This window comes from Diadema antillarum, unplaced genomic scaffold, assembly GCF_040938485.1.
Source record: "Diadema antillarum isolate AM-2024a unplaced genomic scaffold, OU_Dant_1.0 scf00000057, whole genome shotgun sequence".
NCBI classification, from domain to species: Eukaryota; Metazoa; Echinodermata; class Echinoidea; order Diadematoida; family Diadematidae; genus Diadema; species Diadema antillarum.
Window position 1 is genome coordinate 3307847 of NW_027270946.1, and position 14431 is coordinate 3322277.

Below are 14431 nucleotides of genomic sequence, written 5' to 3' on the forward strand. Positions count from 1 at the left end.
CCTTTATAATTCATGCAAACGTAAAAAAAGGGAATATTCTGGGATGCAAATATTCAATCCCTGTGTCTTCTGCAAAAAAGGGGGCAACCCCCAACGAAGCTCCCCGAGCCCCCCACACCCCACCCCTCGGTTGAGCTAGTCCGGTTATGGGCTTGTAATTGTGGTTGAATGTGATGGTGACTGTCGCCTGTATCCCCCCCCCCCCCCCACTCCTCGGTAGCGATTGTTGTGTGACACCCCCTCCCACCCCTCCCCCCTTTCATCGCTCCGCTCGCTCGGGCTCGGTCGCTTCGCTCCCTCGCATGCCGACCGCCTCCTCCCCCCATAAGATCAAATCCTGGCTATGCCTTTGGCTACAACATATTTTGTTTTCTATGGCACAGAATGAATTTTGCTCTTTGTTTTACATTCTACAAGATCATTCACTTTCCAAGCATTTATTTTTTTCTAGGGCACAGCTATTTATTTGGAACCAAATTCTCTTTCGAATGTATTGATATTTGTCCATAAGTGTGACACGGTAATGTTACACCAGTACAAGCTAATAAATACTTATAGAAACCTTCTTTGGAACTACAGCTGCAAAGTATTTCGTCTGTACAATTCACCTTCAAATGAGCATTCTGAAGAAAAACAAAACACCATAAAAACGCCATAAAAAACATGACGACAGAAAATGGTATTCTCGCTTGTTCATGGGATATGAAATCACAAGTGTTCGTTCATGTCCTTTTTCCTTAAAAAAAAAAAGTTCGCCTCGTCGATGGTAGTAGTGACAATGAAGGACGAGTGGAAGTTTACGCGAACGGAGCCTGGGGAACTGTCTGCGATGACTTCTGGGATATCACCGATGCCGGCGTTGTCTGCAGAAGTCTTGGTTTTGGTGACGCTGAAGAAGCACTGACCAATGCCGCCTTCGGACAAGGCACCGGTGAAATTTGGCTTGATGACGTGGCATGCGATGGAACAGAAACCAGCATCTTTGATTGTGGTAACCCTGGAATCGGAGTCGAGAACTGCGGACATTCAGAAGATGCTGGAGTCAGGTGTAGTGCTGCAGGTAAGGTTCACCAATGTAGGGTAATGCTAGCCTTAATACTGATTACGGAAGACAATTTTAGTTTTTTAAATGCATTCCCAATAGGCCTATCCAAATTCTCTTTAAGTAATTTGCTAATTTACTAAATGTGAGCTCGAACGACTCTTCAATATTTACAGACTTCGGACAAAAAACAAGAAACGTCCATGAAACCTTTAGGAACATCGATTGCGCTGTAAATTGAAGAGAACTTCTATAAAATTATTATTCAAAAGAAAGGAAGTAATGATTTTCATGGTTTGCAATGACATTTAAATCATAATGTGGCTGTATGATATCTATGGCAAAATTTCGGAATTAATTCGGACAATTTCAGCTTTCATCAAACCAACGGCGTAGCCAGGATTTAATCTTAGGGGGGCGGTTAGTCTGCGAGGGAGCGAAGCGACCGAGCCCGAGCGAGCGGAGCGAGCGAGGGGGGGAGGGTGTGGGAGGGGGGTGTCCCCCCTCCCACGGTAAGAACTTTTTGCATTTTGATGTTGTAAATGGTGCAATTTGATGCATGTTTTTGCGCGTTTTATCGACGTGAAACAGTCCCACTTGTTTAAGGTAGCAGTTTATTTTGATGTTGATTATTATTGAACAATTTGCCTGTAAAATTGTATAATTTGAATACACTTCTTGTATCAATTCTTTTCACTGAATCATGAACGCGACTGAACCCAAGCGAGCGGAGCGAGCGAGGGGGAGGGGAGGGTGTGGGAGGGGGGTGTCCCCCCTCCCACGGTGAGAACTTTTTGCATTTTGATGTTGCAAATAGTGAAATTTGATGCTTGTTTTTGTGCGTTTTATCGACGTGAAACAGTCCCACTTGTTTAAGGTAGCAGTATATTTTAGTGTAGATTATTATTGAACAATTTGCCTATAAAATGGTATCATTTAAATACACTTCTAGTATCAATTCTTTTCACTGAATATCATGAACGCGACTGAACGCGAGCGAACGGAGCGAGCGAAGGGGGAGGGGAGGGTGTGGGAGGGGGTGTCCCCCTCCCACGGTAAGAACTTTTTGCATTTTGATGTTGTAAATGGTTCAATTTGATGCATGTTTTTGCATGTTTTAACGAGTTGAAACAGTCCCACTTGTTTAAGGTTGCAGTATATCTTGATGTAGATTATCATTGAACAATTTGCCTGTAATATGGCATGATTTAAATACACTTCTTGTATTAATTTTTTCATGAATATCATGAACGCGACTGAACCCGAGCGAGCGGAGCGAGCGAGGGGGAGGGCAGGGTGTGGGAGGGGGGTGTCCCCCCTCCCACGGTAAGAACTTTTTGCATTTTGATGTTGTAAATGGTGCAATTTGATGCATGTTTTTGCGCGTTTTATCGACGTGAAACAGTCCCACTTGTTTAAGGTAGCAGTTTATTTTGATGTCGATTATTATTGAACAATTTGCCTGTAAAATTGTATAATTTGAATACACTTCTTGTATCAATTCTTTTCACTGAATCATGAACGCGACTGAACCCGAGCGAGCGGAGCGAGCGAGGGGGAGGGGAGGGTGTGGGAGGGGGGTGTCCCCCCTCCCACGGTGAGAACTTTTTGCATTTTGATGTTGCAAATAGTGCAATTTGATGCTTGTTTTTGCGCGTTTTATCGACGTGAAACAGTCCCACTTGTTTAAGGTAGCAGTATATTTTAGTGTAGATTATTATTGAACAATTTGCCTATAAAATGGTATCATTTAAATACACTTCTAGTATCAATTCTTTTCACTGAATATCATGAACGCGACTGAACGCGAGCGAACGGAGCGAACGAAGGGGGAGGGGAGGGTGTGGGAGGGGGTGTCCCCCCTCCCACGGTAAGAACTTTTTGCATTTTGATGTTGTAAATGGTTCAATTTGATGCATGTTTTTGCATGTTTTAACGAGTTGAAACAGTCTCACTTGTTTAAGGTTGCCGTATATCTTGATGTAGATTATCATTGAACAATTTGCCTGTAATATGGCATGATTTAAATACACTTCTTGTATTAATTTTTTCACTGAATATCATGAACGCGACTGAACCCGAGCGAACGGAGCGAGCGCGGGGGAGGGGAGGGTGTGGGAGGGGTGTGTCCCCCCTCCCACGGTAAGAACTTTTTGCATTTTGATGTTGCAAATGGTGCAATTTGATGCATGTTTTTGCGTGTTTTAACGAGTTGAAACAGTCCCACTTGTTTAAGGTTGCAGTATATCTTGATGTAGATTATCATTGAACAATTAGCCTGTAATATGGAATGATTTAAATACACTTCTTGTATTAATTTTTTTCTCTGAATATCATGAACGCGACTGAACCCGAACGAGCGGAGCGAGCGAGGGGGGAGGGGAAGGTGTGGGAGAACTTTTTGCATTTTGATGTTGCAAATGGTGCAATTTGATGCATGTTTTTGCGTGTTTTAACGAGTTGAAACAGTCCCACTTGTTTAAGGTTGCAGTATATTTTAGTGTAGATTATTATTGAACAATATGCCTATAAAATGGTATCATTTAAATAATCTTCTTGTATTAATTCTTACACTGAATATCATGAACGCTGTCTGTTCAGCAATCAAACAGAAAAAGCATGCACACGAGGGTGTAGATGATAGGGGCATATCCCCTCCCACACGAACGTGATTTTGCGTTTTCAGACCTGAAATTCAGCGATCTGGTGCAAATTTTGGTGCAATACTTTTTCATCGAAGTGTTAAAATCACGGAATTTAGCTCTTATTCCGAATGTGCACCATCTGTGTGTATGTATAAAGTCTAGTGAGGTAGAGTTTAGGGGAAGGGGGATTTCCCTTCCCGCTCGCGGAGCTTTTGCGTTTTTAGAATTGAAATAAAGGGATCTGGGTATAGCCACAGTCTACTTCTATGCATGGCGGAAGGGGGGGGGAGGGGCGGGCGAGCAGGGAGAAGGCGTGGGCGAGTGTTATCTCCACCCTTCCCTTCCGATGGAGCTTTTGCCTTTTTGAGGTTGAAATTGAGATATCTCGTATACGCATATTTGATGGAATCAACATTTGGGAAATCACAAAAAAAAAACAACCAACTGATGGGGAGGGGGGGGGGACTGAGGGAGGAAAGGGTCGATTAAAAGGGGAAACTCCCCTTATACATGAGGGAACCTTGAGTTTTCGGAATATAAGTGATAAGTCTTGTGCACTCAGAATTATTCATAATTTTTGTGCAAATCTAAAAAGTGTACTAAGCTAGGGAAAGAGGCACAGAGGGGGAGGGTTTGGGAGGGGGTTTCCCCCTCCCAAGAGAGATTTTGCATATTTTGAATTGAAATTCAACGATCTGGTGCACAATTTGAGTGAAATATTCAAAAAAATATCTTATTTGATGAAAGGTTGCAAAGGAGACCCGCTTCATGTGCATGCATACAGTATACACGCATTTTTTTTTCCGCCTCCCAAATCCCCGGTCCAAATCTTAGGGGGGGGGGGGGGGGGGGGGCGACCGCCCCCATCGCCCCCCCCCCCCCCCTGGCTACGCCAGTGCATCAAACATCCTTGATTCAGTCTATCCACGTTTAGACGTTTGTTTCCCCTGACTTCCTTGTTTTATAGGTTTCACTGGTTCAACTCTGTTGTTTTTGTCTAATATATTTTATACTAAGGCCGGAGGGTAAAAATTGGCTGATTTTTTTAAAGGATTTACATTTATTACGTACCATTGTCCCTGCAATTCTGAAATTAACCGTTGGTTAAAAACGTGCCGCCCGTTTTGGATAACTCAGATCGTTCGGTAACGCAAGGTGAGGTATAATCATAAGATTCACCCTGGCAACAAATGAATAAATGTGTTGATACTGTATATTAGAAGGATAAATAGGTGACACGACATTTGCTCCGGTCACATTTTCTCCAAGCACTTAGGGTTATGGTTGTGATGGGGTTTTAGGTTTAGTTTGATGTGAGGATTAAGACTAGGGTTGGGGTATATGTTTGTTGGTAGAATTTATATTTGGCTTTGCGTGAAGATATTTCAAGGGAGCAATTGTCACAGGAACAAATGTCATGGAACGGGATAAATGTCAAGCCACAATTGACAAAGGCACTCTTTAAAAATGTACCTATATCTCCCTTAGTTCGTTGAATTATTGAACGTAATTTGTTTTTTCATAGGAAGATAAACATACTGAGATCGCAATATCCATACCTGTATGACATTTTGTATTTACCTTTTTATTTGATGTGTGAAGAGACGGTTCGCCTTGTCGATGGCGAAACGCCAAGTGAAGGACGAGTAGAAGTTTACGCGAACGGAGCCTGGGGAACTGTCTGCGATGACTTCTGGGATATCACCGATGCCGGCGTTGTCTGTAGAAGTCTTGGTTTTGGTGACGCTGAAGAAGCACTGACCAATGCCGCCTTCGGACAAGGCACCGGTGAAATTTGGCTTGATGACGTGGCATGCGATGGAACAGAAACCAGCATCTTTGATTGTGGTAACCCTGGAATCGGAGTCGAGAACTGCGGACATTCAGAAGATGCTGGAGTCAGGTGTAGTGCTGCAGGTAAGGTTCACCAGTCTAGGGTAATGCTAGCCTTAATACTGATTACAGAAGACAATTTCATTTTTTTAACGCAATCCCTAGGCTATATATCCAAATTCTCTGAAGTAAATTGCTAAATAAGAGCTCGTACGGCTCTTTAATATTTATAGACTTTGGAAAAAAGACAAGAAACGTCCCTCAAACCTTTACGGGAACATCGATTGCGCTGTAGATTGGAGAGAACGTCTGTATTCTATGGAAAAGCTGTAATGATCTTCATGGATTGCAATGACATTTAAATCATAATGTGGAGGTATGATATCCGTACGATTATGGCAAGATTTCAGAATTCTGACAATTTCATCTTTCATCAAACCATCTTAGCTTACCTTGTGAAAAAGTTTAGACAATGGTTTCCCCTGACTTCCTTGTTTTGTCAGTTCTGCTGGTTCACTTCTGTTGTTTATGTCTATGATATTTTTTTATTAAGGCCGGAGGGTGAAAGTTGGCTGTTTTTTAAAAGGATTTACATTTATTGCGTACCATTGTCCCTGCAATTCTGAAATTAACCGTTGGTTAAAAAAGTGCCGCCCGTATTCGATAACTCAGATCGTTCGGTAATGCAAGGTGAGGAAAAATCATAAGCTCCCACCCTGGCAACAAATGAATAAATGTGTTAATACTGCATATTAGAAGGATAAATGGGTGACTCGACATTTGCTCCGGTCATATTTTCTCCAAGCACTTAGGATTATGGTTGTGATGGGGTTTTAGGTTTAGTTTGATGTGAGGATTAAGACTAGGGTTGGAGATATGTTTGTGGGTAGAATTTATATTTGACTTTGCGTGCAGATATTTCAAGGGAGAAATTGTTACAGGAACGAAAGTCATGGAAAGGGATATGACAAGCCACAAAAGACAAGCCACAAAAGGGATATGACAAGCCACAAAACGTGCTGTACGTTTGATTACCAATTCCCGTTACTTATCCCCATCCAATCCCCTATTTCGTCAACTAAAAACATTGAAAATTGAGGATCTTCACACCTTTCAAACTGCTCTTTTTATGTATAAATATACATTTAATTGTCTTCCAAAAATTTTTGATGGCTTCTTCACTCCAAATTCCACCGTTCATTCATATCCAACACGTCAGTCGTCCGATTACCATCTCGAAAACCCCAGAATCATTTTAGCTAAAAAATCATTAAAACATAATGGACCAGATATTTGGAATTCTTTACCCCCTAATTTAAAACAATGTACGTCGTTGAACATTTTCAAACGAGAACTAAAAAACACCCTCATAATCCAGTACACTTCTGACACATAAATATTCATACCACCTGGTCAACAAACACCCTAATCAATGAGTTCACGGCCATAACTGAAGTAACATTCACCTCATCACACTGATACACAAAATAACACTCAACGTACAAACCAAGATTCATCCCAACACAATGCACACCGCACTGCACCGCACGTCCTTCGCACGATATTTATTACTTCCCACTCAGTGAGTGGCAAGATTTTCTTTATGTATCTCTTTATTGTGCCCTTTGCACAATTATCCGCCACTCAGTGAGTGGCAAGATTTTCTTTATGTATCTCTTTACCTGGGGCCATCTTCCTCGTCAAGCTTAGCTTATGATGATGGTCCCCTGCATTTCATTTTTATCATTTCCTATTGCTTCCTTTCATATATGATATTCGTTCTTGAAAAAAAAGAAAATGTATGTAAGATCCAAACGTTACGAATATTAGCTGTGTAAATGACTATGTAAGTATTTTGTTGATTTAGTGATTTGTATTGATTTTGAAATGCAGAAATAAAAACTGAACTGAACTGAACTGAACAATTGACAAAGGTACTCTTTAAAATGTACCTTTATCTCACTTAGTTCGGGGAATTATTGAACGTAATTTGTACTTTCATTCGAAGATAAACATACTGAGATCGCAATATCCATACCTGTATGGCATTTTGTATTTGCATTTTTATTTGACGTGTGAAGAGACGGTTCGCCTTGTCGATGGCGAAACACCAAGTGAAGGACGAGTGGAAGTTTACGCGAACGGAGCCTGGGGAACTGTCTGCGATGACTTCTGGGATATCAACGACGCACGCGTTGTCTGCAGAAGTCTTGGTTTTGGTGACGCTGAAGAAGCACTGACCAATGCCGCCTTCGGACAAGGCACCGGTGAAATTTGGCTTGATGACGTGGCATGCGATGGAACAGAAACCAGCATCTTTGATTGTGGTAACCCTGGAATCGGAGTCGAAAACTGCGGACATTCAGAAGATGCTGGAGTCAAGTGTAGTGCTGCAGGTAAGGTTCATGAATCTAGGGTAATGCTAGCATTAATACTGATTACAGAAGACAATTTCAGGGGTTTTTTTTAAACGCAATCCCTATATATATCCAAATTTTCTGAAGTAATTTGCTAAATAAGAGCTCGTACGGCTCTTTAATATTTACAGACTTTGGAAAAAAGAGAAGAAACGTCCCTCAAACCTTTACGGGAACATCGATTGCGCTGTAAATTGGAGAAAACGTCTGTATTCTATTGAAAGGCAGTAATGATCTTCATGGATTGCAATGACATTTAAATCATAATGTGGAGGTATGATATCCGAACGATTATGGCAAGATTTCAGAATTCTGACAATTTCATCTTTCATCAAACCATCTTAGCTTACCTTTTAAAAAGTTTAGTTTTACTGGTTCACTTCTGTTGTTTATGTCTAAGGTATTTTTTTTTTTATTGAGGCCGGAGGGTAGAAATTGGCTGTTTTTTAAAGGATTTACATTTATTGCGCAACATTGTCCCTGCAATTCTGTATGATATTTCTTATTTGCATTTTTATTTGATGTGTAAAGAGACGGTTCGCCTTGTCGATGGCGAAACACCAAGAGAAGGACGAGTGGAAGTTTACGCGAACGGAGCCTGGGGAACGGTGTGCGATGACTCCTGGGGTATCAACGATGCGCGCGTTGTCTGCAGAAGTCTTGGTTTTGGTGACGCTACAGATGCACTGAGCAATGCCGCCTTCGGACAAGGCACCGGCGAAATTTGGCTTGATGACGTGTCATGCGATGGAACAGAAACGAGCATCTTTGATTGTGGGAACAATGGAATCGGAGTCGAGAACTGCGGGCATTCAGAAGATGCTGGAGTCAGGTGTAGTGCTGGAAGTAAGGTTCATCAATTTAGGGTAATGCTAGCATTAATACTGATTACAGAAGACAATTTCAGGGGTTTTTTTAAACGCAATCCCTATATATATCCAAATTTTCTGAAGTAATTTGCTAAATAAGAGCTCGTACGGCTCTTTAATATTTACAGACTTTGGAAAAAAGAGAAGAAACGTCCCTCAAACCTTTACGGGAACATCGATTGCGCTGTAAATTGGAGAAAACGTCTGTATTCTATTGAAAGGCAGTAATGATCTTCATGGATTGCAATGACATTTAAATCATAATGTGGAGGTATGATATCCGAACGATTATGGCAAGATTTCAGAATTCTGACAATTTCATCTTTCATCAAACCATCTTAGCTTACCTTTTAAAAAGTTTAGTTTTACTGGTTCACTTCTGTTGTTTATGTCTAAGATATTTTTTTTTTTATTGAGGCCGGAGGGTAGAAATTGGCTGTTTTTTAAAGGATTTACATTTATTGCGCAACATTGTCCCTGCGATTCTGTATGATATTTCTTATTTGCATTTTTATTTGATGTGTAAAGAGACGGTTCGCCTTGTCGATGGCGAAACACCAAGAGAAGGACGAGTGGAAGTTTACGCGAACGGAGCCTGGGGAACGGTGTGCGATGACTCCTGGGGTATCAACGATGCGCGCGTTGTCTGCAGAAGTCTTGGTTTTGGTGACGCTACAGATGCACTGAGCAATGCCGCCTTCGGACAAGGCACCGGCGAAATTTGGCTTGATGACGTGTCATGCGATGGAACAGAAACGAGCATCTTTGATTGTGGGAACAATGGAATCGGAGTCGAGAACTGCGGGCATTCAGAAGATGCTGGAGTCAGGTGTAGTGCTGGAGGTGTGCCATTATATCAAACTTGCTAGACACCGTCTGTTGTTGTTGTTGTTGTTGTTGTTGTTGTTGTTGTTGTTGTTGTTGCTGTCGCCGTGTTTTCCAACGGTGATAGAGCACCATAGATTACTGTATTCTTTTGTTGTATTCATGGAGTATTTTTGCTTTCTTTATATAATAAGAATGCATTACTTCAGCTTGAAGATTTTGAACAGCAAAGAGAACTGAATTTAGGATTTGCATCTCAGTCAGCTGTTGTCGAAATTTTTAAGACCACAAAATTCACACATGTACATCACGTTTCAGTATGGTCCCAGAGTTTTGATTTAAATCGAAATGCTCCATACTGGTCGAAAACCGCTGGTCAAAAACCGCTAATTGACCATCAAATTGTGAGTTCCTACCTTTTATCCACTTCTGTAGTGATTACACCGTTTCTCTAGCGCTGCCTGCATGTTTCTCGATCACTGGACCGAAGATTGGTGAGGGGCTGTATCCTGAATCCCTATTGTGTGTAGATTTGATTCTTGTTATCCAGATGAATTCTTTCCCCCTTTTTAGCCAAAAATGCATTTCAAAGCCTAGTATTGTTGCATCATTCAATCCAATATTGTGACCTGTGCAGAGGGCGTGTTCAGCTAGGGCCGAATGAGAGGCGTTGTTTGAACGAAGGGCTCTTTTGTGTTCCTTCACTCAATCATGTAGAGTCCTGCCAGTTTCAAACGAGCATTCCATGAGAAGGAGAGTACTGTTGCCTTCAAGAGTTCCCAAACTCTTAAGACAAAGAACCGAGGGAACAGAGGACAAGTATTATCTATAAGACGACCTGCTTACATTTTTTTAGTTGTTATGTCGGTGAAACTGACAGAACTCTACATGATCGATCACTAAGTCCTTACAGAGTCCTTAGGTTAAACAATCCCTCTCATTCAGCCTTATCTGAACTTGCCCTCAACACAAGACACAATTTGGGATGGAATGATGCAACAATAGCCTTTGAAAGGAATTCCTGGCCAAGAAAAGTGAAAGAATCCATCTGGATAAAAAGGATGAAACCCACAAACAATTGGGATGCCGGATACAGTTTATCACCAATCTTCGGTCTAATGATCAAGAAACAAGCAAATAGTGCTAGAGAAACGGTGCAATCGTTTGGCGTAGATGAAGTCCACAGGAGTGGATGAAAGCTAGCCAGCAAATTACTAAAAGTTGGTGGAAGCCTCAATCTCCTATTGTGTGAATGTAGTTGTATTTCATATTTTAACCTGTGTCTTCATGGAGGATGAGTTTATATTATATCAAGGTGCATATTTCATGTCTCCCAGTAATCCTTCGGTCAACTTAATCCAAATTTTCTCGTGGGGAAAATTTAAAGTACATGTATCATGACTAGAATTTTAAAGCTCTTTCAATATAAAGTCCATTGATCATACAAATTTCGCTTGCGTATATGAGTGACACCCTCATTAAGCCAGCAGATATCCAATGAAGAATGCACGCTGACACGCCTTATGCACGTTGCGCTTATTTTGGTCCGTGAGCGACTTGTATTAAAATTGGAGTGAAACCCCGCAGTATATGTGGATCGAATAAGTGCATATCAGCAAAGTTTACGGAAAACTGGGCAATCCATTCAAAAGTTATACAATTATGTCAACAGTTTCGGTACCACCATCGGTGGACGACAAGACTGATACAATTCATAGGGTCATGTTTGTCCATCGATATTAAAGAAAAACAATTCCACAAATGTTTTTTTTTTCTTAATGAAAAGGATACATTCCCTTTACTTGTCACTAATATATTTCAAGGGTAATATCATCCTCCCCCTCCCCCCCCCCCGTTTTGTGAAAGAGGTACGTCAAGTGCTCTTTCATTATGCTAGAAAGTGAAAATATGTAGAATGCAGCTCAGAATCAATAGTACATAATTATTGTGACTGTGTGTGTTCTTCTCATGTTCATCATCCAGTGCGCTTGGTTGGCGGCTCCTCGTCCTGTGAAGGTCGAGTGGAAGTACGAAGCGACGGTGAGTGGGGTACAGTGTGCGATGACTTATGGGATATCGACGACGCTAACGTGGTCTGCAACAGTCTTGGCTTCCAAGGGGCATCAGAAGCCTTGAGCAACGCAGAATTTGGAGAAGGCTCCGGACAAATCCTTCTTGACGATGTCCAATGCGTGGGAGATGAGACGAGCATTCTGAATTGCCCTAACGCGGGGTTAGGAGTCAACAACTGCGGCCATCACGAAGATGCAGGCGTGCGATGCATCACCAACTAGCCGTCAGGTTCAGCATTTGTTTATAACAATGTGCTTCAGAAGTAAATTTGTTCTTCCATGGAAAGAAAGGACGGCAATGGTCGACTGAGTACAGATGCCATAAGATATATTTATAATGCGAGATTAACCCCCAAACAAACGAACATGGAAGAAAGCAAATTCAAAGTTTGAAAAATATGTCAACAAGCTTGATTATGCTGTTATTGTCTCTTAAAACACACAAACAATATAATTTATGAGATCAACCAAAATATCATTGATGGTATTTAGAGGTATTTGCCATGACACTTTGTGAAAAAGAACAAAAAATGCATCGATTTCTCACTAGAACCAAATATTTATTATAATTTGATCTTATCTACAATTGTATTTGAAGGTATCATTTTTTTTCTAATTCTATTTTCCTTTCCTTTCTCCCTTTACAGGCCTCGCTACATTACGATGACTGAGACTACAGCTCTAACTGACTTTGCGTCGATGCGGTTATGGGTCACTTTTCCCTTTGAGCTCATTGTAGAATAGAACTTGTAGTAGCAGTGATATTAATGGCATTTTATCTCCTCTAGCTCCATTACTAATCATTATAAGGACTCGGGATATTAGGACTCAGGATAAGGATTCGCTGGTAAAGAAATAAAACAGTGACGTGGCAAACTTAAGTACTAGTTTGATGTTTTGCACTAATTCTATAATTCGAAGATATTGATGTGTGGAATCAAACACCTCCACAGCAATTACCGTTTGCATGTAAAGAAAAAACAAATAAATTTGCCTGTCTGAATGATTTTACAATTAAGCAATTCAGGCTCGACACTGCCTTTGTTTTACTCTGGTTGGCCAATCCGGCCACTATTATCATACCATTTGAAATTTGGCCAAATTATATACATATATATGTATATATATATATATATATATATATATATTTATTTATTTATTTATTTATCTATTTATTTATCTATGAATATATGTATATACATACCTATATACATGTATATATATATTTGAAATTTTGTGGTCTGACATCATATTTAGTGGCCCAAGGCCACCGGGCCATAGCTAATGTCGAAACCTGAAGTAGGTGTAATGTTTGAAGAGTTAGGTCCCCAGCTACAGCTTTGATAGTAGTAGTCAGGGACTTTCCATCGCTCTATAACTGGTTTGAATTTATCATTACCCAATATATAAGTTAATAAATCTCTTTTCTCGGCAAAAATACTACGTGTCGAGTTTGTAATCATTTGAGCTGTGTTTTCATTCCCGTTAACTTGGAATACAAAGTAGAGTGGAAGGGCGTGCGTTTATATGGATGTTTTCATTTTGTGAATAGTCCTAACAGTTACAAGCAAATGTCATTTGAAGATAATTACAAAGTGTTGTTACGAATATAATACACATTCTTTAGGTATTTGTAAGAATCATCCAAACACGGTTCATTTGGAATAAACTAACCCGCCCGAGACGATAGCCGAGGGTGTCTGGACTTTTCCGGAAGTACCAAGTGTGGGTGATCATGCAAAATTATGTGTAGTATTTATTTTTTAAAATAATGAAGCGGATTCTGGTCATTTCATAAATTAACTCAGAACCTTTGAGGAAATCTGAAAACAGGAGCTTGCAGCTGTATCTCTTAGCTACTTTTCATGTGATATTTAGAAGATACCAGTCGGTCGCGCTTAAGTGGGCATACTGTAAATTCAAATTAATCACTTTCAATTCAATTCAGTTCAATCCAATTCAATTCGGTTAAATTCAATTCAATTCAAATGATTTTATTTCCATATAAAATGATGCAAAGAAATACATAACGCTTTTACATAAAGTTCCCCAAGCTCAATTTCGTAACTTCGATTTAATGATATTGGAACAATTGCCAAATTTCCAGCATAACAAGGCAGGTGAAATACAAAGTATGTGCTTCCTATGGAACTATTTGACTTTGTGGGCTAAATTTCACGGTTGAGTAACAATCAACCAGGGGAAAATTGTCAATACAATGTACTGCAGTCTTGACGTGTTTCCTATATAATCTTGATAGATCGAATTCATGTTTTGGAAAGCTAATTGCGACTTTTGCACAAAATACGTGTCAATTCACAGTTAAATGAGCTTATTGTGAAACAATAAAATTACCCTGTTGAATTTGTGCAGTATGTATTGCTTTAATCTCGTGTACTGAAAATCAGCTGAATTACATTTTTTTTTTAAATCACTATGTTCATAGCAGATGTAATTGTATCAGCATTCGTATGTCATTTCTTTCGAAATGTTACGCCTCAATTAGCACGTTGGTGACGAAAACACGTGCTATGATGTAATGGATTAAAATTCAACAGCTACTTATGGTTAAGTATTAAGTATTATCTTATTGTTTTTTTATTTGGATAAAATTCTCATTGTGTTACGCTTCTGTGAGCACAGAGATGAGCAATTATGAAAATTAAATTTCTTGGGACCTTGTTATTTGATATTGATTTGGCGGTAAATTCTTGATTCTTGGTGACGT

The 14431-nt window shown here is 40.2% G+C and overlaps 1 protein-coding gene across 1 annotated transcript in view; it reads left to right on the top strand.

Annotated features, from left to right (window-relative positions):
* Positions 1-12808, top strand: part of LOC139715884 (uncharacterized) — a 129476-nt gene extending 116668 nt beyond the window's left edge. The window contains 7 exon segments of the mRNA XM_071627434.1: positions 752-1060; positions 5290-5604; positions 7602-7916; positions 8469-8783; positions 9335-9649; positions 11615-11932; positions 12351-12808. Of these exon segments, the coding sequence (XP_071483535.1) occupies positions 752-1060; positions 5290-5604; positions 7602-7916; positions 8469-8783; positions 9335-9649; positions 11615-11925 (1880 nt within the window). The 3' untranslated portion in view covers positions 11926-11932; positions 12351-12808.
* Positions 12809-14431: the final 1623 nt, after the last annotated feature.